Raw genomic sequence first — 25,542 nt, 5'->3', positions numbered from 1 at the left:
GGTTGTATACACCTTGTGTGAGTATTGGGTACTAAACTCCACTCCTGTGCAAGAGTGAGATGCGCTTTAACTGCTGAGTCATCTCTCTTGCCCAGAATTAAATATTCTTATTTTAAAAAAATCTCCCATACCTGGAGTTACAACTCAGTGGTAGAACACCTTTGGGCATACATGAGGACCTGGGTTCCACCCTCAAAACAACAACAAAAATAATAACAGCAGCTTATGAAGATGGCATCTCTATACACCATCATGTCTGTAATCCTTACTGGAAATGGGCTGGAGAGGTGGGTCAGTAGTTAAGAGCACTAGCTGCTATTCCAGAGCACCTGGGCTTGATTCCCAGCATCCACATGGTAGCTCACAAATGTCTCCAACTCCCTCTTCTGGCCTCTCTAGACACTGCATGCATGTGATGCACAGACATACTGTAAGCAAAACACCCACACACAATGCCCAAAATGGTCAGTAAGCTATGAATGTTTTACTGTTGCTGTTTAATGCTGAAGAGACCAAGATTATGCCAATTCTGCTCACAACATTTTAGAACCCCAAACACAATTATTTAATGTATGCCAGTTTTGTCTGTTTCATCTATTTGAAAACATCTGTTGACTGGTATCTCAGAAGATGTGTTTAGGGCTACTGAGATGGTTCAATGAGTAAAGGCACTTGCTGCCAAGCCTGGTAACTTGGGTTTGATTTCCAGAAACTATATGGTAGACCCAACTCCTACAACACATATACATTAAATGAAGGGATGAATTAATAGATAAATGATGGATGGATATTCTTAAAAGATATGTTCATTCTTGCCTATCAGTTGTTTAAAAAGCAAAATACTGCTAGATCTAGTGGTGTAATCCCAGCTACTCAAGAGAGTAAGTCAGCAGAGTCTTAAGTCCAAAGCCTGTCTGGGCTACAAAGTAAGTTCAAGGCTAGCAAAAACAACTAGTGAGATCCTGTCTCAAAATTAAAAATAAAGAGGGCTGGAGATGTATCTCAATAGGAGATTATTTGCCTAGCATAAGCAAGGACCTGAGTTTGATCCTCAGTACCACAAAAACTAGAAACTGAAAACATATTGGAGGTAGTAGGGCCTGTGAGAAAGCACTGGAAAGAAGAGTATGTGGAGCGGCATCCTGCAGAGACAGGGGCCTGAACTTCAGTGCACTCTTATGCATGATAACAGAGAGGAAGGTTTTTGAGTAAGCAATGGGTCAGTAAAGACAATGATACTGAGAGCTTATTAATAGAATGGAAGCCAGTCTAATGGCCTGGATTTTTTTTTTTTCAGTGAAATAGGAAGTGAGTGGGTAGCTGAAATCAGCAAAGTGCCTGTTGGAAATTGGCCATCTTGTGAAGTAAGAGTGTAAGTGACCCAGGAGACAGGAAAGTCCTCTGAGCTGTCCAGCCCCACCTGGAGTCTCTGGGCATAAAATTCATCAAAGTGAATGTGGTAGTTTGAATGTAATTGGCCCCCATAATCTCATAAGAAATGGCACTATTAGGAGGTATAGATTTGTTGGAGTGGGTATGGCCTTGTTGAAGGAAGTGTGTCACTGTGGAGGAATGGGATTGAAGATTCCCATGCTCAGGATATCGCCCAGTGTTTCAATTAACTTCCTGTTGCCTGCAAGATGTAGGACTCTCAGCTATTCCTCCAGCAACACATCTTCTTGCATGCTGTCATGCTCCTGTCATGATAATGGACTGAACCTCTGAAACTGTAAGTGAGCCACTCCAATTAAATGTTTTCTTTATAAGAGTTGCTGTGGTTATGGTGTCTCTTCACAGCAATATAAAAACCCTAACTAAGACAGTGAATTCACCATGGTAGCTTGTGTTTCTCTCGTTCAAGTCCATCTGAGCAGATGTAGGTATTGAGAGGGAAAGCTGGGTCTAATCAGTGCCAGTTTTGGTCAGCTAGTAGCAGTGTAACAAAAGCATTCTAAGCATTTGCTTTGCCTAGAAATCCCTCTCCAAGATATGCAACTCCCAGTTCCCACTCAAACCCATTTCCTGGGGAAACCCTTCCCAATACCCCTCTCCATCACCATTTCTCCCAAACACACAGGGAACTTCTTCCTTGTTGATTGTTCCCATTAGTCTCCTCACTAAAGTACATACCTCGCCAAACCATGGACCTTTGACTATTTGATTCATTCTGTAACCCAGGAACTCAGAATAGTACTTGACACAGGACAGAGTTACTCCTCCCAACAAAAAAAGGTGAAAAAATGGGTATTCATACTACAAAAGGGATCACAGGTGTTGCCACTTACAGGCAGAAAAACTTAATTGGTGACTTAAACTTGTAGAAACAAACAAACAAATGGAAGCCATATTGCTATCCTTATAACCACATGTCTCTGCAACCCTTCTGTAAGTCTTAACTTGTTATCTGTAACCAAATATTTGATCCAAAACATATTTCATGAATATTAGTGATGCATAGTTTAGTCAGGAGTATGACTTCAACCAGATGTGATGGTCCATGCCTGTAATCCAGAATTTGGGAGGTAGAAGAGGAAGATCAGGAATTGAAGGCCATCCCCTACTACATAAGAGCATTTGAGTCCTACTGGGCTACATGAGACTGTCTTACAAAACAAAAGGAACAACAAAAAAGAAAAGTTAGAAATAGTGTGATTTCATATAAGTATGTGTGTGTGCATTTAAATGTATAAAATATATTTAGGAATATCTGTTTACAAACTGAGCATGATGGCTCACATACATAATTTTAGAACAATCTGTAAGTTTTGAGGCTAGCCTGAGCTTCATTCCTAGTGAGTTCCAGATCAGTCTGGGCTATGGAGTAAGACACTGTCTCAAAAAACGTAGAAAGGCTTAGGGTGTAGTTCAGTGGCATGTATGACTCTTGGTTTGAGCACTACACTTGAAAAAAAACTGTTTACATGCAGGCATATATATATTTAATATAGGCATGTGTAAAGAATTATGGACTCAAGGGCATCTGAAAACTCATGTCTTGTAACCTCTAGGCAGGTCACTAGGTCCATGGAGCTACCAGACCCATGTGGCAAAGATCCTCTGGCTTGAATAGAGTCCTGCTTACTTTGCAGTGAACTGAAAGGGCCTTTCTATGGCTTTTTCCTGGCTATAGGAAATGCCCCCGTGAACAATGCTGTATGTGTCCCAAAGTATGTTCCACTGCAGGGACAGCTCTGAATGGAACCTTTATAGTTCAGCTGAGGAGACGGATGGAGAATTAGCCATTAGGGTTCCTTTGAGCTCTTTCCATCCTACTGATGCCCAGAGCAGGCCAGGAAGTGCTGGCTGCTCCAAATCTGCTTCCTGAACCTCAGGCCTCTCTGGCCCCAAGCCTCCCTGAGGAACAGCCCCATGAATGGAGAGAAGCAGCTGCCTTGAAGGCCCTTTCCTGCTGCCTGTAATGAGCCTTTGTTTCATCATTCTCTGCCCTGGAATGCTGCCAGGTCAGACTCAGAATTCAGGATTGTGACCTTGTTCTATCTCTGTGTGTGTGGCCTATGCCAGGCCAGCAAAACTCTACTCCTACCTAGTCCTGCCTGCCTCCAGTACTGCAGCACTCAGACAACCTGGTTAAAGCCATGTGCCTGGCCACATGTTCACAGGGGTGAGAATGCCTAACATCCATCAACCCTCTCAAAGAGCAACAGCAGGTATTGAGCAAAACACAATTAGCTGGCTCTGAGTTGGCCCTGGTCTCGGGCTTTCTTTGTTTTTTAAGATAACACTCACCATGGCTGGGGAGTTGACTCAGTTGGCACGAGGACCTGAGTTTTCACTCCCAAACCCATGTTAAAAAGCCAGGCATGGAGAATTGTTGAAACCAAGGTTGGATAAAGCACAGGGACAAATAGCCAAATGAATGGAAACACATGAACTATGAACCAAAGGCTGAGGGGCCTCCAACTGGATCAGGCCCTCTGAATAGGTGAGACAGTCGATTGGCTTGATCTGTTTGGGAGGCATCTAGGCAGTGGTACCAGGTCCTGGGCTCGTTGCATGAGTTAGCTGTTTGAAACCTGGGACTTATGCAGGGACGCTTGCCTCAATCTGGGAGGAGGGGACTGGACCTGCCTAGACTGAGTCTATCAGGTCGATCCAGTCCTCGGGGGAGACCTTGATCTGGAGGAGGTGGGAATGGGGGGTGGGCTGGGGGGAAGAGGAGGGGGACAGGAAGGGAGAGAACAAGGGAATCCGTGGCTATTATGTAGAACTGAATAGTATTGTAAAATAAAAAAAAAATTAAAAAAAAAAAAGCCAGGCATGGTGGTGCATACTTGTGGTCCAACTATGAAGCAGTAGATCCCTGAGGCTATGTCCAGTCAGGCTAGTCTACTTGATGAGCTCCAGGTCAATTAAAGACTCTGTCTCAAAAAGCTAGGTAGATGGCTCATAAGGTTGAACTCTGGCCTCCATACACACATGCACATATGAACACACAAAATAGTAATATACCAGTATGACTTCAAAGTCAAAAGGTACAAATGAGCCACAGTAGCAAAGAAGACATCCTTTCTACTCCAAGCCAAGTCAACAGTGCCCTCTGCAGAACCAGCACAAAACACCTTCCCAAAGTATGTGGAGATATGTTCATCCTTTAAAAATAAGGTTTTATAAGTTTCTTGCTTCTGGCTCTTTGCACTGAACAATAACTTTAGAAATCTCATTGCCCCATGTGCAGTTGTCATTTCTCTTCTTGGCTGACTTAGGAATCCCTCAGTAGTCGCTTCCTCATAGACACAGGTGGATGATTTACAATGAGGTCTCCCTGTGTCCTGGCAAGTCTTATGTCAACTCGACACAAGCTAGAGTCATCTAAAGAGAGGGAACCTCAATTGAGAAAATGTCTCCATAAGACCCAGATGTAGAACATTTTCTTTCTTTTGTTTGTTTGATTTGGTTTTTCAAGACAGGGTTGACATTTTCTTAATTAGTGATTGATAGGGAAGGCCCCAGCCATTGTGGATAGTGCTATTCTTAGACTGGTGGTCCTAGGCTCTATAATAAAGCAGGCTGAGCAGCCATGCTGATTGAGCCAGTAGACAGCACCCATTCATGAGCCTCTGCATCAGCTCCTGCCTCCAGGTTTCTGCCCTGTTTGAGTTCCTGTTCTGGCTTCCTTCACTGACAGACTATGATGTGGACGTGTAAGCCAAATAAATCCTTTCCTCCCCAACTTGCTTTTGGTCATGGTATTCATCACAGTGATAGTAACCCTAATTAAGACACCCTGTACAAGCCAAGCCAAGCTATCTATGGGATAGACACCTACCATTTAGGCACACAGACAGCATTCAACAGCTTTATGATTTTTCACTTTATAGTGGGTTTATTGAGGCAGTAAATATGTTTTCAACTTCTGACCCTTTCCATACAGGCTTTGTTGGGAATATAATCCTACCATTGGCAGAGGAGTGCTATGTTCTCAGCAACCCCATGATGCATCAGAAAGGATTTAGAATCTTTCTGAACATATAAGTCTTCTTTGTTTTCCCTCAAAACCCCCTAGTCATGGTCAGTGTAAGAATCATGGATCTTAACTGCTAACACGCCACTGGCACCTACTGTACTCCAACCAGCCCAGCCCAGAAGCCTCATGGCCTACTTCTTTGATAAGGAAACAGTGTTGAAAGAAAAGGTACTTGCTCAAGTCCATAGCCTGGAAGTAGTGAATCTGGAACTTGAATCCAATTAGACTGGTTCTATGCTACCCCATCTCTCAAAATGTAATAATCTGAGTGGCTATGGAAGCCTCTCTCTCTCTCTCTCTCTCTCTCTCTCTCTCTCTCTCTCTCTCTCTCTCTCTCTCTCTCACACACACACACACACTTGCCTCCAGACTGTGTTGAAAAAGGTTTAATTTTTCAGAGGCCACCCAACCCCCCTTGATCTCATCGGTCCTCTCTGAGCTGTGGGGTCAGCTGTCCTGACTGACCTTTGCTCCAGTTGACTGACAGACTCCTTCCTATGGCCCGTACCTAATAGAGAACTGATATACCTGAAGTAGGTTAGGGCCAAAACAGACAGAACCATTGGCCCAACTGCAGGTCTTGGTCCCACTGTGGGATAAACCCTTGATGCCTGGCTACTGTATTTGGACCTGTAATAAGAATCTGGGGTCTACTGCTAGCTACAAACCTGGGGGACAGGAATTAAAGAGGAATGGACTTACTTTAGGACAAAACATGGAAGAATTTTCAGCTTCTCTTGGCTTTGCCCTTAGAAATATTACAATTTATGGAAAAGGAATAAAAGCCTGTAGATCAGCTATGAGACCAGATCTCCTAAACTCCCAGGAGACAGGGTTCTCTTCAGTTCCTCCACTGGATCCAGGGCTAAAGGCTTTCTCACTGCCAGCATAGGAGTTCCTGGAGAAATTTAATTCATTAGGATCCTTGCTACACTGTTATAGACCTAGCCGGTAGAGCTGTGCTGAGTCAGTGCCTTTGGGTGGTCCCAATCTGAGGATTCTACAGCTGGCCCCTGTAGAGAGCTACAAGTTGCCTGTTGCTCCCAGCAACTTTGACCTAGGATTTCTAAAACAGAAGTCTAAGCTCATTGGCTGACCTATAACTCATAGAGATCCTCCAGAGTGCTGGGACAAAAGGCCATGATCCACCAGACCTGGCTTCTGACCTGACTTTTCTTATAGAACATTCCAGCTAAAATTACGAAAGAGAGCTGGAGAGATAGCTTGGTGGTTAAGAACACAGATTGCTCTTACAGAGAATCCCGGTTAAATTACCAGCATCCTCACAGTGATTCACAACCATCTGTCAGTCCAGTTTCAGGGGATCTTCAGACTTCTATGAGCACAGACAAAACACTCATACACAAATAATTATGGAAGGTCTATACAGTGAGTTCCAGGAGAGCCAAGTTTACAGAGAGAGAGACCCTGTCTCAAAAATAAAAATAAAAAATAAAAAATAATTATCAAAGGTAAATGAAACACGGTGGACCTTACTTAATCCCAGCATTTAGGAGGTAAAGCAGAAGGACCAGAAGTGGAGATTAGGGTGGGATGCAAGTGAGACCCTGTCTAAGAGAGAGGAAAGAGAGGAGGGATGCGAAGAGAGGTCCTTGTTACAGCTGAGAAAGAATTAAGAATTGAGACAAATCATGGGGGAGTTTTATTATAGGACAAAAGTGCCCACTCAGAAGTAAGTGCACACTCTTCAAGAAAAGGTCACTGCCCCCAGGATTTTGGATAGCTCATCTGGGAGAGAATTGTTTAGGAGTTCAAGCAAGAAAAAAAAAAAAAAGACAGGGAATTCCAGGAGTGGATCTGGGTTACCTGGAATGAGGTTTTACTTCCTTTTTCTGTTTTATACAGTTTTCTGGATGTGTTATGGTGTCGGGCACATGTACATGATGAGAGCAGTCAATTCTGCAAGGTAGATGTGGAATGCCACTGTGATGGTCAGTTGGTGGTCTTCTTGGTTGGCCATATTGCTCCTAACTGCTCTTGGATGGCCCTGCCAGCTATATGGATACCAAAAAGTCAAGCTATTGCACAATGTGACTTTCCCCCCTATGGGCTGAGGTCTAACTTACCTCAGAAAGTCATTCTTTCTCATTTGTGTATGAGGTGATACTTGAACTGGAGGGATGTAACTTCAAGCTAAGGGGGACAACAGCTGGACAGAAAACACTTCATGCTGGTGGCTCACCACACCCTGCCTTGGACTCACGGCCTCAGCCAGTATGAGAGGATGGCTGTTTATATCACCCAGTTTGTAGTACTCTTCAAGGCAGCCTTAGAAAAAAAGAATATAAATTCCTAGCCCAGGAGCCAGTTGGTTCATGGCAGTGGTTTAACTCTGCTTTAACCAATCTCATTGTGAGTATTCAGAGCCCCAGAAGGCAGAACTGGGAACAGGACAGCATTTCACTTCCAAGCATTTATCCAGCATCTCCTCGGATCTGCATCTGCCACCACAGCAAGGCAGACTGCTGCTGCCTCGTGGCATACCCAGATAACAGAAGCAGACAGATACACATCAAACTGCTGAGTGGATGAGGTGTCACTCTCTGGCTGTGTCAAGGAAGAAAGGATATACTTCTCAGGGACAACAAGAAGGAGAAACAAGGCAAGGCCGAGGAGCATACAGTTGAGGAAGAACTCTGTGGAGGTGACATTTAAACCTGGAGCATGCTAGAGACAAACAAGGAAGAGCAAAGGCAGGGGGAGTGGTATCAGCAAATATGTGGTTCGACGGTGTACCTGCAGGGAGGGGGTTCCAGGTTCTTGTGTAGCCAGATAAAAGATTATATATGGACATAACTGTAACAGAAACAGACACTTCAGGGAGGAGCAGAGTTTGTTGTTTGGTTTTTTACTCTTTACTCTTTTGGGGGCCTGCCACCCAGCTCCCAAATAAACACAAGATGGCTTACTCTTTTTTATGAATACCTGGCCTTAACCTGGCTTATTTCTAGCAAGCTTTTCTTAACTTAAATTATCCCATCTACCTCTTGCCTCTGGGCTTTTAACTATCTCTATTCTCTATACCTTTCTTCTTACTCCGTGGCTGGCTGTAGCTGGGTGGCTGACCCTTGGTGTCCTCTTCCTTTTCTTGCTCCTTCTTCTCAGATTTCTACTCCTATTTATTCTCTCTGCCTGCCAGCCCTTCTTATCTTTTCTCCTGCCTTGCTATTGGTCATTTAGCTCTTTATTACACCATCAGGTGTTTTAGACAGGCACAGAATTAAACAAATGCAACATTAAAGAATGCAACACATCTTTGCATCATTAAACAAATGTTCCACAGAATAAACAAATGTAACACATCTTAAAATAATACTCCACAATAGAGTTAGTAGCTCAAACAATCCCACTGAACATTTGGGTTCTCATGTAATAGAACATGTCCCTTTTGGCTCATAGGTATAGTGTGGGCTTCTCCTCAGATGCTTTATCTGTGCATGATCTGTGCATGTCCTTGTACAAAAAACTTCATGCATTACAGGTCTCATTAGCATTTTAATTCTCTATCCAAGGGAGAGAGTTTTAGTAGTATCCAGGTCATCTTCAGACACTCAGGGTTTGAGCCTATAGACAGAACTAACTACCCTTAAGGTGAGGGTCAGGTCCAGCCACTCTCAGATGATGGGAGCACCTGTATACAAACACTGCAGGAGTACTGTTCTATCTGAACACATGGGGATACGGGGAGCAGTCTGTTTCATCATCCCTCAGGCCCTGGACTGGGCACTTACCTCACAGCTGTGACTCCATTAATTCTCAAAAGTTAACTGCCCTCCCACACCAGGAACATGGTGGGAGGTGCATTTCTTTGAGAAACAAAACCCAATCACCATATACCTTCCCCCAAAGCAGGTCTGTTGCTGTGTGTCGTATATGTGATCTGATCTGTGTATGGTGTGCTATATGGGAAGGGGGATTGGGGGAATGTATGTGTGTATGTGGTATTCTCTCTCTCTCTCTCTCTCTCTCTCTCTCTCTCTCTGTGTGTGTGTGTGTGTGTGTGTGTGTGTGTGTGTGTGTGTGTGTCTGGTGTGGAGGGACATGTATGATTAGATGTATATGGTGTGTTCATATGTGGTCTGTAATATACAATGTGTAGGTGGCGCTGTGTGTGTGTGTGTGTGTGTGTGTGTGTGTGTATATATATATATATATAATGAGTGTTGTATGCCACATGTATGTGTTGGAGTGCAACGAGGACTAGAACACATAGAGGCATTCAAAGAAGTGAACCACTTCTACCTTGCAGAAACAGTCACACCCCTTCTGAAGTAAAAATATGAAAGATTTCCCAGTTTTCCTGAAGGGTGTCTCCATACCTTTCAAAGTCCTAGCACTCCACATTATTATCTCCACAAACCACTATGTGAGTCTCATGAAAGACAGAAAGTGGGAGGACTGGGGACCAAAGAGCAAACCCTTGGTGCCAAGATCAGCACAAAGAACGTCTATGTCACACATCTCTGTGGGATAGAGAATGGGGTCTAAGCCAGAGGGGAGGGCGGGTAGTCCAGCTTGGCAGACACCAAAGGTCTCTGATTATACAGCTATTTCAGACCACACTCAGCAGCTCTCACAGATTTAGACATTTGGTACATGGCTGTCACTCAGGAGGTGTTGGTTAAGCAGTGTCAGCAGATTCTTTAGGTATTTACAAGATAACTAAAGACATTGATGAACAAGACTTAGAAAAGTAAGAATGGTCATGTGGTAGGCCTGGGGTCTCCCCCTCCTGTGCAGCCCTATTACTGGAGCAGTGAAACTGGCTGATCTCTTTATGACTGGATGCTTGCCAAGAGGAAGTAGGCAAAAGGGCCATGTGCAATTTGAGATCTAGTTCTCAATCTATCTCCTTCTGGCTCTCCACTTCCCCTTCTCTGTAGACCACTGGAATATCTTTGGCAACCTCAAAAGCCAGAGGTTACAGATGGTAGCTGCTAGGACTCCACACCCTCTGGCATGCTGGAATTCATAAAACGGAGTCCCTCATCCCATTCCCTCCTCCATAGAGACTGACAGGAGTGATGTTTGCTGTGTGAGACACTGGAATAAGTATTGGCTGATGATGCCAATGCTTTCTTTCTTCTTTCTTTCCTTCCTTCTTTTTCTTTCCTTCTTTATTTGTGTGTGTGTGTGTGTGTGTGTGTGTGTGTGTGTGTGTGTGTGTGTGTGTAGTTAAGTACAGACGTCCTGGATCCCCTGGAGCTGAAGTTACAGGTAGTTGTGAGTCATTTGACATGAGTGTTAGGAATCGAACACAGGTTAACTCCAAGAGCAGCAAGCTCTTGTAACCACAGAGCCATCTCTCTAGCCCACAGAGGCCAACATTTTGAATCTGAGGATGACTGACAATGAAGGCATGAGCAGAGTGCTAGGTGCTAGGTGTTAGTGGAGCTAAGGATTCATGGGTACTAATGCAGTAACCAGGAGCTGATGACTAACTGATGCCTAAACTAAGCTATTTCCTGGAAACAATACTTACTGACAACTGACTTGATCACTAATGATGGGGACACTGGGTGACACTTATGCTCCCAATGCTCAGCCTAGCATGTTTGTGACCTTTACTATGGTGGGGAGTCCTGCCCAGTGCCACTTGACAAAATCCCTCTGGCCTTTTCTAGTGGAAAGGACTTGCCTTTACCCTTGAGGAGTGGCATTACCCAGTGTAGCCTGCCTCTTTCCAGTGCAGTGCCACCAACACTCACCCCGACACACCCTTCTCAATATGCCTGTGGAAGGGGATCCCTCTCTTAGGACCCAGTCTCCTGATTCTGGGGCAGGCCATGCTTTAGGAATCCCAGTGTCCGTGGAAAGGATGTCCTGGTGAAATTTCTAGAAGCACTGCTAGCAAGCCCCATCCAACTTTTCCAATTCCCCTTTTCACAGTAGCATGTGCAGCCAAGCCAGGGTGACTTCCTGATGTCTGAGTCCTAGCAACACTGCCCAGGGGAAACTCAGTCTGCCAGGGATAATGACTCCTCAGACTGTGAGTCTCAGGTTCATGTGTGCTTGGCTAGGTTATTAATCAACAGTGACCAACTTTCTCAGTCATAGGTTGTGAAATGTACACTCACAAGCCCTGGGGTAGCTCAGGGACATGACAGAATCTAGACATCAGGCATGCCTTGAGACATCCAGGTGCAGAGCTGGCTCTAATAAAGCATTGGAGCAGAGTTGGAACATGGCTCTCCCTCTTCTCTGTATGGTCTTGAGCAAGGCCCCTTATGTGATTAAAAAAAGAACCTGGCACACAGTACACAGTAACAGACAGAAATTACTGCTGCTGCTGTCGGCAGAGTTCACAGCCCACAGCACTTTGACGCTAAGTGCTTGTTGGCTAAGCTGTGTTCTTCCAGAGGTTGAACAAAAACTGGAATTCAGGTTCAGGGTGTGAGGGTTAGGGAGGTGAGTCATAGGTGTTGAGTTCCAGCAGGCCTGGCCTCATCCCTTAGGGGTGATCATTATTTCTGTAACTACCTTCCTTCTCCAAGGGTGTAGACAAGGGTGAGGGTCAACTCTAGGAGGTCACTGGCCTCAGATGTGGATCTGAGGCCTTTGTCTCAAGCCTGTGCTGCCCTCAGCTATCCTGTCAGGGTCATCCCCACCCACTACACTCCAGGGGAATCCCCCTTGGTCACTGCTGGTCACCTCAGATTCCATTTCCAAACTCATCAACCTGGATATGAGCCTTTGGCCGCCCACGAAGCAAGCAGCTCTTTTCTGCTTGCTTTCTCTGGCTTCCCCTCCACCTTCTCATGAGCTACAGGGTGTGACTAATTTCTACTCAGAAGCACTTCTACTCACAATCTTGAAGCAGCACCAGGCTTCTGCCAAAGGTGCTGTAACTGGGATATTTGTGGAGTGGAGTTCAAGATAACTCACCATATTGTCTCAAGCTATGGGAATAGGTCTTGGCACAGGCTAAGGGCTTTCTCTGATCTCATCTACAGTCTTGATCGATAGCAGATGGTCAGAAGGGCCTTGCTCACTAGGGAAACAGGAGCACCTTCTACAAGATCCCAAGGTTAGCCTGGGAGAAAACTCCTTCCTACTCAGACCTAGTACCTAGGCCAATGCTGACTTCAAGTTCTGCTGTGACTCTCTGGATTTAGTTCCACACACAGGAAGAAACATTCCCTAACTGTACCCATATTCCCAGAGAGCTGGACACCCTGACTTAGAAGAAAAAGTAATACAAGGGGCCAAGCTCCTGATTTGTGTGTATCTTCACAACATCATACTGATGTTTTTCTTCATTCACTTTGTATCCCAGGAGGTTTCAGAGTCACCATCTTCCTGCCTAAGCTCCCCAATGCTGGGATTATAGGTATACACCAACACACTGGGCTGACATTACACATACTGATATCTTTCTATTTTTGAAATACTTGATGACCAAAAAAAAAAAATAAGGAAATACAAAATCATAAACAGAAGAAAAGGCCTTCATCAAATGATTTGTGGGGCTGGAGAGATGGATCAGTATTTAAAAGAACTTGCTGCTCTTATAGTGGACTCAGGTTCAGTTTCCAGCACCCACACAGGGTGGCTCACAACCTCCTGTAACTCTAGTTCTAGGGGATCCAATCTCCTCTTCTGGATTCTGCAGCTACCTTCAGGCATACAGCATACAAACAGACAAGTTGGCACACACACACATACACATAAATAAAAATTTAAAATTATGGTGATGCATGTCTGGAATCCCAGTACTCAGGAGGATGAGGCAGGAAGGAAGATCTGTCAGTTCCAAAACAGCTTGGGCTATAGAGTGAGCCTGACTCAAAACAAATGGCTAGGATCACATTGTCTAAGATATCTTGCTTTTAGTTTGAGAAAATTTCCATGTCATGATTTAAAAAAGCTGTCTTTATTTGGCTGCCTTCTCTTCCACTGACTAGATGCTCATATTTGTACTGACCTGTTCTCTGAAGGAGTGTATTCTGGCTGGGTGAGGACTGCGTGGGCAGTGTACCACCTCAGTTAGTGTTTTGGTCTTGGGAGTCAATTTCATTTTCTTTGGCAGATGTGCACTCTGGCAGGATTCATGTAGGGCACAATTCTTGCTCACAAATTCTCTTCATCCACTTCTCCAAAAGAAATAACCTTCATCCACTTGTAGCCTTATCTCCCAGGAGTTAGCAGCCTTTATGCTAGCCCTACAGGACCCAGCCCAGGCTCTTGGCCTCTTAACCAACCAGCCATCTGTCCCAGTGGAGCAGGCACCACTGCTGTAACTTCCCGGACTTCTGAGAAGGCTGACACTGCATCATGCCACACATCAATCGAGATGGGCATGTAAGTGAAGGCCCGGTGACACAGTAGGACAGCATTAAGAGAAGCCAGATGTGAGTTTACACCCTGCCACCTCTACATATTAGCTTTGAAAACTAGGCAAATTACTGAGCCTCTCTCTGAGCCTGTTGTAGGTCTTTTTTTTTTTTTTTTTTTTTTTTTGCTTTGTTTTGTTTCATATTCATGAAGAATAATTCCTACCCTCCAGGGTTTTGTGGAAACTGAGATAATGAGTTTCTGACTCAGATCACACCCCACCCCATGCACTCACACACAGGGAGCAATTTTCTGTCCAATTGTTCCATCATATTTACTGTCTCCTAGGAAGTACCAATGAGCTCATGTTTCCAAGTTTCATCTTCTTGGAGAGAATGTTCTCCAACGCCCAGTGTGTCAGCCCAGCAGCCTACAGAATTTACTAGTCGACTGCTTGGGGCACATAACGCCCAACAAAGGACATCTTACCCTTAGTTCATCAAGACCACTGATCTCATTCCTGGAGAACACAAAACAGCCACAAACCCTCACCCTACCTTCACATGCTCCTGTGTGTCATGGGACCATCACCTGTATCAGCTTGGAGATCCTCTTAAAACGCCTCTCCAGAGTCTGCCTTCCCTTCTGGCCCCAATCTCTCCTGACTCTACTTCCTCATGGTACTGGGCCAAACTCATCCCAGGTAAGATGAAAATGAAGGAGAAAGGACTGGGCAGAAATTATGGTTCAGAAACATTCATTAATCCAGTGCTTGCAAACTTTGCTGTCTATTAGGATCACTGGTGGTTTGTCTTTGAGACAGAGTCTAATGTAGCAAGGACATCTTTAAACCATGGTCCTCATGTCTCTCACACGCTGGATTACAAGTGTGCTACCACATAGTTTCTTTGATAGAGTTGCTTTGCTTTTTTGTGTTGGGGATGAAACATAGGACATTGCCATGTTAGGTTCACACTCTGCCACTGAACTATACCCTCAGCAGCCTCACTTATAAACATTTTCAAATCCTTTATGATGGCTACAATTAAACTATAATTTCTAGGTGTGGAGACCAGGCACAGTACCAAGCTCAAGACCCTGTGCATGAGCCTCTATTGCTCATGGGCCCGGATGAGCACGTCTGTATGGAGTGTGGGTTCAAGGTGACAGACCATAGGTATTCCAGGGAAGTGGCACAGAGCCAGAGCCTGTGATGGTGGAGGACATTGGTCTGCTCCCAATAAACCCTTAGAACTGGAATAAAGGGCTGTTCCAAGATCACAGATATGTCTCAAAATAATATATGTTTATGACACTAAAGGCCATCTGAATGGTAGGCAACAATGACAGCCACCTCTGGGTGACATCAGATTACAGATACAGAGCTTCAGCATCCTAACATGGCTAGGTTCTTCTCTCCTCCCCAAAACTAAGTATTAAGCCCTTGCTCAGGCCATGTCTGTAAGAGCACTTTACTAATGACTCCCATAAAATCAGCTTTGTCTAACTTACTGGTGAGCTGGCTCTACTCCTGGCTGTCTCCTAAACAGCTAAATCATAGCAGCTTGGACACACAGTAGGTTAACACCCAGGAAGCAACAATTCTACTCCTCTCTGATGAACTTTGCTTTTGCTAGTGACACTCTTGGGGCCAAACTGATGACAAGTGGTATCACTATCTGAGGCCCACGTGAGCCATCTGGGGTTCAAACCCCTGCTGGTCTGTGATGGGGCTCTGGTGGGGCTCAGAACAGTTTCACTCACTACAGAGCACACTCTACACACTGAAACAATGGCAATGACACAGTCCTTTTGTTCAGGCTCTGAAGTGGAGTCCTATCCCAGAGCACGTACATCAATCTCAGAACAGGCCATCCAGCTGGAGTGGAAGAGACCTGTGTAACACTGTTGAAAGGTGCTGGAGACATATGCAGAACAATTTGTAGAGGTGCCAGTGTCCACGTCCAGTTCTACAAGTGAGACACTGAGCATATAATGAAGGGTTTTTACTATCCTGTCAGTCAAAAGCCCAGCCAGCACCATCTGTACACCTGACCTTTGTGAGGCTCTTAAATGGCTCCTCTAGTCTACATGACTCCTTGAGAGGTACTGGACAGTACCTGAGGTAGGTGCAGATGCTCCTGGCTACCTGCCAGCCTTGCTTTTCTCCTTGCCCCCACCCAGCAGCATCTCTGGTAGCTTCACACCCTGAGTGGGAGTGGAGGGTCATGGGACAACGAAATGAATTTTCTTCCCCTCTTTCCTCTTTGTCCACATCCATTCTCATCCAAGTTCAGGCCTCAGCACATGGGCCCCTGCTGACTCCAGTCTGTCCTGGCACAGAAGCCAATGCCCCTGATGTTTATCTTTTCTCTTTTCTTAAGCTAACATTCCTTTCCTTGATCTGGGCAGAAAAGGAGGGTCCTTGCAGCCCTGGTCACTCCTGCACCAGGAAATTGATGAGGGCAGTCCTGGGGGAGAGGAAGGCCTTCTTGATGCTTCTCCCCTGCAGTAGCCTGATGCCCAGCTCACTCTTGAGAACAAGTTCATGGACTTTGTCCTGGTCCAGAGCAACTTGCTGGGGCACAGAGATCTTGCCATAGGCCTTGTTGTTGATCTGAGAGGGAAAAGAGCAGAGAGAGTGAGGAGGGAGAGAGTCCGTCCACACGGAGGCAGGCTGTGAGGGTGCTCCAACTCCTGAGCTAAGTACTCTTTCTAAACACGGGTTTCCTGTGGTCTAGGTGTGGTGCAAGTACAGTGGGGCCAGGCTTGCTGGCCAGGCTTCAGAGGATGTGCTGCTTCTCAGCTCCAGGGTGATGTGATGCTGGCACTTTCCATGATACATGTTCCTTTTGTTTATTCTTTTCCTTCTTTTATGCTTTTCTATCTCTCTGGGCTTTAAGCTCTATGAGGATAGGGACCCTGTTGTCCCACTGAATTTTTTGTTTTTGTCAAGACAAAGTCTTATCATAAATCCCTGGCTAGTATCAAACTTACAGTGGTCCTCCTGCCTTAGATTCTCAAGTGCTGAGATCAGAGTAAACCACTGTGCCTGGCTTTTGTTTGATTTTGCATCCCTACAACCTAGCCCATGCCTGGCCTGGAGTCAGGACAGACCTGGATGAGGTAAGTCACTTCTTTGAGCCTGTGTTCTTAACTAAGAATGGTGTAGCCTCTGATAAGCAAGTAAAATCACATTTGGATGTAAATGACCTAGTTCCACTCCATCTGCCATCCAGAGGATCAGGTAAAAAGCCTATCCTGGTCTCTTTACCTTTTGCCACTTAAGCCATTAACAGATGTCCCTAGAAATGTGTCTCATATTAAACAAATTGAATCTGCATAGAGGGGAACCTACAGGGATCTAGTTTTTGCATAAAAGGTTTAAGGGAAAAACAAAACAAAACAAAACAAACTACTCTTGCTGGACCTGGTGGCACAGGCCTGTAATTCTGGATACCTTGGAGGCTGAGGCAATAGGGTCAAAGTTCAAGGCCAGCCTGAGTTACAGATCAAGCTCAAGGTCAGTTTGGGCAACTTTCTTTTCTTTTTTTTTTTTAATATTGGTGTGCCAGATCTCATTACAGATGGTTGTGAGCCACCATGCGGTTGCTGGGAATTGAACTCAGGACCTCTGGAAGAGCAGTCAGTGCTCTTAATCTCTGAGCCATCTCTCCAGCCCCAGTTTGGGCAACTTTCTGAGACCCTGTCTTAAAGCAAAAAGTAAGAAGAGGGCTGGGCCTTCTCTTCCTAGAATTCTCCTTGTCTACTTATCCTGCCTGGCTACTGGCTAAGCAGTGTTTTATTAAATCAGTGTACAAAACCATTATCCCACAGCACCTCCCCACCTCTCTATTCACCCAAATTCATGTTTTTCTTCTGTGTGTGTCTTTCTCAGAAATGAACAACACACAATAAACAACTATGGTGATATTTCATTTGTAAAAAACAAAAAAAAACAAACAAAAAAAAAAGAAGAGGGCTGGGATGCAGCTTAGCAAGACACCACTTGCCTAGAATGCCTTGGGCTCTAGGTTCAACCCCAGAACCTAAAAAAAACCAAAAAACTTGAACCTTGAACTTCTGCTCTTATATTACTCTTATATATTGAAAATGGTCCAGTTTATCCCCCCAAAAATAAATAAATAAAAGGGGAAAAAGAGTTTTATATAACTTTACTGAAATATGTTTGACAGAGGCATTAAATTTTTTTAAAATTTTATTTTATGTAAGTGGGTGGTTTGCCTGCATGTATATCTGTGCACTACATGCATGCCTGGAACCAGTGGAGGCTAGAAGACAGCAGCAGAGCCCCTGGAACTGTAGTTACAGATGGTTGTGAGCTACCATGCGAGTGCTAGGACTCAAACTCAGGTCCCCTGGAAGAGCATCCAGGGCTCCCAAGCCATTTCTCCAGCCCAACAGAAGTATTTTTTACTGACAGATGTCTGTTACCTTCCATGTGTCCTCCCCGACCCCGCCCCTTTAACCCTACCCAGGTGCTGCTAACTGCAGCTGGAAGACGCTGGCACCAGTAAGGCTGATGAGGCTTGTATTTCCCCTTTCTGGTCCTTCCAGGCCCTGAGAGCGGAAGCTTACATGCATGCTCTTGGGATCTAGTGAAGGAACAGAGAAGGGAGCACAGACCTCTGTGCTGTGGGCTTGGTCAAATAGAAGGGCTGGCTTGGGGGCTGGGTTGATGGGTCACTGGTAGGAGAGGGATAGTCTGCAGACCACAGTCTAGCACTACGGCTGTGGGTGGCACTCACCAGAATGGCCATCTGCACCATATCCGGTGGCTGAAGGAACTGAGAGTCCACAGTGGGCCAGGCCTGAAGCATCACACCAGTATCCCAGGCATAATGGTCACAGAGCTTGCTTGGTACTAGCGCCAGGCCTACAACACAAAGGCACAGAAGATCAGGCCACTCTGAACACACAGGGGGTTCATGAACAGGGTGCCCTGGCTTAGAGCCTTTTAAGGAAGCTAGTGATGCCATAACATGAGTTTTTCCACGAGGTTGTGGACTGGCCACTCTGAGTAGTGCTGATGCTTTGTTTTGTTGGCTTCTGTCTTGGGTTCTTGTGCCAGTATCAGAGATTTCTTGTAAATTTTAAAACCTTCTCCTATTTGACACTCTTATGACTATACGGCTGGGGTAGAAATGAAGGTTTCTTAGGGCCTGAGGATCAAGTGGTATACTGGTGCACAGGGAGGAGCTGACCTTTTCCCACAGCTAGTCTGTGACCCCATGTTTCAGGCAGCCTTTCTATAAAAAGCAAGCAGAGATGTGCGGATAGATGGACATGGTGCTCTGAAATTAGTGGAAAAGCAAGGCTGCCAGTGTTCTAGGGTTACCCCTTTCCTGGGGAAGGAATGCCTTCCTGGGAACTGGTCCCCAAGTACAGGCTGTCCTCACAGCTTTTCCTGCCATGAGTATCTTGGCCTTTGGTCTCAAAATCTTGTCCCCAGTCCTTTTTCACATAAGTGCATTGGACGGAAGGATGTTCTCAGCCCTCTTGGGAACTCTCTCACCCTACTACATATTCTAGCCTCACAGGCTCTCTCTGAGGAATGGACCCTTGGCTTAGGGTAGGCCACATGAAGGTGGTAAGGTATAAACCCTCTCCAGTCTTCTTCCAAAGACAGGGCTAGGAATGGAACCCATTGCCTCAAGCATGCTAAGTATATGCTCCACTACTACTTTGTACCTCAAGACCCCCCTTTCTTTCTTTTTTAAAATAATTTATTTTTATTTAATATGCATTGGTGGTTTTGCCTTCATGTGTGTCTGTGAGGGTTTCTGAGCCTCTGGAACTGGAGTCACAGACAGTTGTGAGCTTTCACGTGGTTTCTGGGAACTGAACCCAGGTCCTCTGGAAGAGCAGTCAGTGCTCTTACCTGCTGAGCCATCTCTCCAGCCCCTGTCCCCTCTTTTAAAAACACCGTTTTATAGGGTTTCCACAAGGAGCAGTCATTGCTTTTATACATACAGATGTATGTATATATTACAGCTGTGCTGGTGATGGACACTGGGACTAAGTACTCTACCACCCAGCGACACTCACAGCTCTTTCATAGTTTGAAAATACATTTAAGTATAGAGTTTTTCCATACTGTGAAGTCAGTTCAAGAATTTTCTTTTGGTTTCTTTGAAAGGTTTCATCCCTTCCCCCCCATTTAACTTTCAAATTTAGTAGCAATCTATTTTGTTTATAATATAAAGAAACTATCTTCAAAATCACAAAATAAACTTTCCAAACCCAGTTTGTTTACATAAAGTATCCTTCCCTATTGATTTGTGGGTTTTCCTTCGAAATATTATTATACTGGGATTTGTTTGGTACCATTAGCTTCAGATATTCAAAATATATGTATGCAAGGAGGTAGAAATCCAGGGTCAGAATATGAGTCAACACATACTGCTTCCTTTACCGGGGGGAAAAAAAAAAAAAAAAAAAAAAAGCCAGGGATGCAGCTCAGTGAGGAAATGAAGAAATGTTTGTTAGCATGAACACTGTCCTGAGTCTGACACCAGCATTGCAAACACGTGTGCATGTGTGTGCATACACACACAGGAACAGCCTTATTCTTCGTTATGCCTACCACAAGCTCCCCTTCTGTGGGGCGTTTACCCACCACCCCCACAGCTTCCCAGAGTTTTCTTGAGTGCCAGCAGCAGGAAATATTAGATAGAAGGATTTATAGCGGAGAATCTTGCGGAGATAAACAGATAGAAAATAAAGGATAGCCTCGAGAGGGCCTGGAACCTATTCCAACGGGCCCCGACTGTCTCTGGTCCAGGGTTTTTATAGAGACGCCAAGGGGTGGAGCAAAAGACCTCCTCCCCCAGCACAGCCAAGTGCAGACCATCTTAGACACCTGCACTCAGGCCCGTGGTCCTGATCATCCTCTATTCGGACCTGCTGGGTAAAGCCACGAGGAACCCCAGAACGGGCTCCCACAGGTCCCCCCTTCTTAATATATAAAAAAATAACTATTAATGGCTTACAGCAATCTCCATAGCTGTTACACCTCCCAGTATGGGAGTAGAGGATGATATAGATGGCATTTCTCTTTTGAATTAGGTCCAAGGTGACTACAGCAGTCTTAGCTACCTCAAGCCCTTTCTAAACCAAAACTCTTAAGGCGACTACAAACTTAAAGAATCCCTTAGCTTCATCATTACCATTAACAGGTTAACATAAATATTGCTATACATAGTCACAATTCTCTCAATCTTACAACTCAAAACAAACTCTTAACAGAACCATTAGAATTAGCATATATGGTGCTATATATAGTTAATTTTCTCCATCTTACAACTTTAACTCAGTCATTTGAATTTTCTTGTTAACAGAACATAGGAAAAACTTCGATGTATTCACATCAATTTAAACATTTCCTCAACTCCACAAAACCAGGGTGCATTAATATCAATAGGTTTCTGTGAACATAATTCAATCTCATAGCTCCTCCTTTTCTTTATAATTTTTAAGCAAAATCTCAAGCCTAGTTAGAAAACCCAAACTTTTCTGTTTAAACAGTTCCATTTGTAACATAAAACCAGTTCCATAAGTAATTCCATTTTTACATAAACAGTTCCACAAAACAATTCATAAATCTCCAATTAATAAAGCATATATGCATACACAAAATTGCATCTTGATTCTAAGTAGAAATACATTTCTTCTTTAAACAGTTCCATTTTTAACCCAATTCCAGAAAACCATTCCTAGGTCATTACTCAAAACTGTCCCATTGCAATGAAATCTCTATTGTTCATTTCATTTAAGTACCAAAATTCAAATGATATATATTGGTACTAGCCTTCCAAATTTGAAGAAATCCATAACCAAAATCTTTTTGTAATTTTATCTCATTTTAAGTTCAAAAAGTTCAAACAAGAAATAAATTCTGGTATCAGGCTTTCACTTCCAAATATGAAGAGACGTTTTACAACCAAAACTTTTTGCAGTTAATTTTTGTTCCAACAAGTGTCTCTGCAACTTTTGTTCTCACTGACAGACCTTTTTAGTTACAGTAATATTTTAAACCGCACCGTTTTTGCTGTTAGCTTACGTTTTTCTGTGCTGCGTTGATATTTCACGGATCTCAGCTGTGGATGCCTTGTGCTGGTTCTGGCGTTTGCCATTCTTAGCTTCCTAGCAGCTTCTGGAGCTTTTGAAACCATTCAGACTGCCTACTTTGCAGTCTACTAGGACACTATCTCCTGTGTCTCAGGTGTTTTCACCATATACATTAAGAATAGACTCACACTTAACATTTACATACACTTTTTCACAAACTCACATATAACATTTTTTGCCTTGCAAAGCATTTAGACTCATATTCAACATTTACACGTTTTTACAAACTCACATGCAACATAACATCTACTTATTTATACTTTAAGGAAACTATAGAACTACTTTAGCAAATATATTTCTTATTAATTCTTATATACTTATATTCATTCCATCTTATTTCTTATTTAAACTTACATTTACAACTAGCATCTTACAAGTTTATTACTACATGTCTTAAGACTACCTTAGATACTTCTTACAAGCTTATATTCTTAAAGGAACTCTATAGATCTATTTTACAAACTTATATAGGCTACCATTAGCATATATCTAACTTAGCAAACACCTAAAGATTTCTTAACACAGATATAACAAGACAGAATTTCTACAAACTCACATATCTTATTTTTCTACTTCTTACTCTTAATTATCATCACTATCTCTATTTGAAAGATTCTCTTAACTAGACAGGAAGTACGTACATCATTTCTAAAGTTTAGAGTTCATAGTCAGCTTTGTTATAAAGCACTAGGATTTAGTGAGTGTTGTCATTATAGAGTTGTGATACTTGTTGCTAGGGGATTGTAACATTCTCGGGACGAAGCCACACCCCAAAGTTGCCAGTTCTCTCAGCCGTTCCGGACCGGCAGAGATGCACTGTCAGCGGTACACAGTTTTTAACTAGAGGCTGTCCCTTCACCCAAATTCATAATGGCTCCCCTAAGAACTTCAATTCAAACAAACATTTCTATCACAGCAGTACTTTTGGTTTGCTCTACTGAAAAACTTCACTTCACACTGAGGGTGAAATTACCATATTTAGCTGCTGTAAAACTCTTCACCAAAAACTGCACAGCTATTAGGTGGTATTCTAAGGATTTTAAAGTGACTTGTTTGCTCTTATAGGTAGCTTTTTGTCATCCAACTGCCGTAAAAACTTTGCACAGCTATTAGGGTAAATAAGGCATTTTACCAATGGAGCCCCAAACCGCGAAGCACCTAGTTCCGTATCCTTTCAATTTTTCATTGGAACTGACACTTCAACTCTTAGACGATTTTCCTCCTTACTTTTTTAAAAGCTGTATTTTAAGTTTACCATGAACGTATTTTCGAGCTGACAAAAGTGTTTCAGGACAATGTCGCCATCTTTAGCAGAAAAACTACCTTTCCCAGAATGCATTTCCCTTATATCAGTCCATAATAATATCAGTCCCATATCAGTCTCTTATATCATTTCCCATAGTTCTTTTTGGGTCTGAGAGTCAAAACTGGTTCTCTTTTAACCAGACTTGCTTACAAATTCTTGCCCAGGAGGTTTGAACAAAGTTTTTTGCTTTTGCAATGGGAGATTTGAACAAGCATTTTACATTTTCAATTATGGGACATTGGGAGGTTTCTGGTCTCTCCTCAGCTGGCTTTAACAGGTGTCTCTCCTTCTTTTGACACTGGCCCCCGAATCAGAACCACACCTGCCTCATTAGCCGGCATTGAGGCTGGCATTTCTGATAGCAACTTTCCTCGGGGCTTGTGCTTGCCTTAGCCAGTCAGTGAAAAACAAGATCATGTACAACAGCTTTTCCATAGCTCTTTCAGAGAGATTTTCTCCCACTGATCTTATTTTCATTTTGCTTGTTCCTTACCCCCCAGATGCAGAGCTTCAGGTATCTGTCTGCAGCTCTGTACCTCTGCTAGCTGCCTTTGGAGGTAGGGCTTTTTTTTTTTTCTCTCCCCGAATCTGCCTCAAATTCTAGCAGCTTTTTCAGGTCACATATTTTCTGGGGAGGATTATGTCCCTTCTCTGTTTCTTCAGAGTCTTTCTCCCAGACAGTTCCCAGTTTGGTCTCCGTTTATCCCCTCTACCCCAGAAACAGTTTCCAACACTAGAGCGGCGGCTTTCCCTGCTACTGAAGGTAGGGGCTTTTGTCCGTTTCTATTTTTCGGGGTCTGAGGTTTGTGTTCATAAATCAAGCTTAGCAAGGGAGGTTTTCACCATCTCTAAACTCCCATTAGGACAGGTGCTTTGCCTCATCAGGCCTTCACCTGGCCCAGTCCCCCAGTGGGTTGCATTTGCTTGTCTGGGTGCTCAAGGACAGAGCTTATGCCAGAGGCAATCACCCCTCAGGGCTACAACTCCCTCATCTCATAGGGAGTCAGTTGAAACAAAGCTTTTCTCAAAGAGGTGCTTTCTCTGACAGAAAAGAAAGCTTTACTCCTGGATAGTTCTGTTCTGTCCTGGCTGGGCTCTTTCCCCAGACAGCATTCTGACTCGGCAGCACAACTTCTTCAGACCCAGTTCAGCTTTACTGTTTTCCCAGAAAGGTCCTTTTCTCTGATAGGAAAGCTTTTTCTCAGGTTTCTTTTTGTAGTTGTGGACCTTTCAACCCGGGACTTGTAGGAAAGTGGACAACTGTGCCGTTCCCACCGGCTTTAGCTTTGTTTGTTCATTAGCAATCTTCCCCTGGGTCCTGCACCTTCCTGCCTCAGCTCTGTGCTCCAGGAAGTTTACAACGCAGGAACCCTAGTATCCCCGAAATGCACTCCACTCAGAGACGCTGGCCAGTCGCCTCTGGGTTTTTGCTCAGAAGCCAGGATACAATGCTAACAGTTTGCATTGCTTCGGGGGATCTTTGCATTAGGAAGATTAGGAGCACCTTTTCATTCTGAAATGCTCACTCAGAAACAAAGCACTTGATGCCTCAGCCAGGCTGTAACTGAAAAGCTTGGCTTTTTGCTTTTCTCAGGTAGTTTCCTGCCCTTTTGGGCTCTCTGTAGCTCTTTACCCACACTCTCCCAAGCGTTTCCCTCAGGGTACTCTGACCCACTGTCTTTTACTAGCTTGAAGAGACAGAGCTTAGAAGACGCTTTTAGAAATTTGTTCCAGCCTCCTGCATTGCAGGGAGGATTGTTAAAGCTTGAAAACTTAGAGAGGTTTTGCTGTCTTAAATTTGTTGTTTTCCCTTAGAGCTAATCACAGGTGGTCCCCATACTAATATCTTCAGGTGATTCTAATTTTTGTCCTTCTGAGAAAGTTAAAGGCTTTAGTTTCTAAGTTTCTTAAGAGAGAAAGATTAAGGCTTTTTAGAGAGATTTTTTTTTTCCCCGAATTTTCCAAGAAAAGCTTTATAGTTTAAGAGAAAGATTTTTTACCCCAGGAGAAAGACCAACTTTTCCCAAAACTTCCCACCTTTAAACTTTGACTTCTTACACCCCCATTTTTGCCTCAGGGAGAAATTACTTTCTCCTGCCGCTTGGACTTAGCATTTCAGCTGTCCCCAGGTCAAAAGCTTCCATAGGAAACTTTTTCTTCCCGATAAGCTCAAAGAAGAGCTTATTTACTTCCCGTAAAGCCCAAAGAAAGATTTTTTTCCCCAGTTTGCTTTCAAAGCCCCCAAAGTTAGAAAATTGACGAGTTTTTCTGTCTAGTTGCCTTACTTATTTTTTCCTACACAATC

General features: G+C 43.9%; 1 protein-coding gene across 8 annotated transcripts in view; it reads right to left on the bottom strand.

Annotated features, from left to right (window-relative positions):
- Positions 1–15,065: 15,065 nt before the first annotated feature.
- Positions 15,066–25,542, bottom strand: part of Lars2 (leucyl-tRNA synthetase 2, mitochondrial) — a 148,731-nt gene continuing 138,254 nt past the window's right edge. For all 8 annotated transcript variants that reach the window (XM_076577447.1, XM_042281928.2, XM_076577445.1 and 5 more), the window contains 2 exons: positions 18,550–18,677; positions 15,066–16,397 (listed from right to left, as the gene is read on the bottom strand). In XM_076577447.1, coding sequence (XP_076433562.1) covers positions 16,218–16,397; positions 18,550–18,677 — 308 coding nt within the window. In that variant the 3' untranslated portion in view covers positions 15,066–16,217. The remainder of the gene's footprint in view (positions 16,398–18,549; positions 18,678–25,542) is intronic.

This window comes from Peromyscus maniculatus, chromosome 7 (assembly GCF_049852395.1).
Source record: "Peromyscus maniculatus bairdii isolate BWxNUB_F1_BW_parent chromosome 7, HU_Pman_BW_mat_3.1, whole genome shotgun sequence".
Lineage (NCBI taxonomy): Eukaryota > Metazoa > Chordata > Mammalia > Rodentia > Cricetidae > Peromyscus > Peromyscus maniculatus.
The sequence above is the reverse complement of the archived record's forward strand: the minus strand, read 5'-3'. Positions and strand labels throughout refer to the sequence as shown.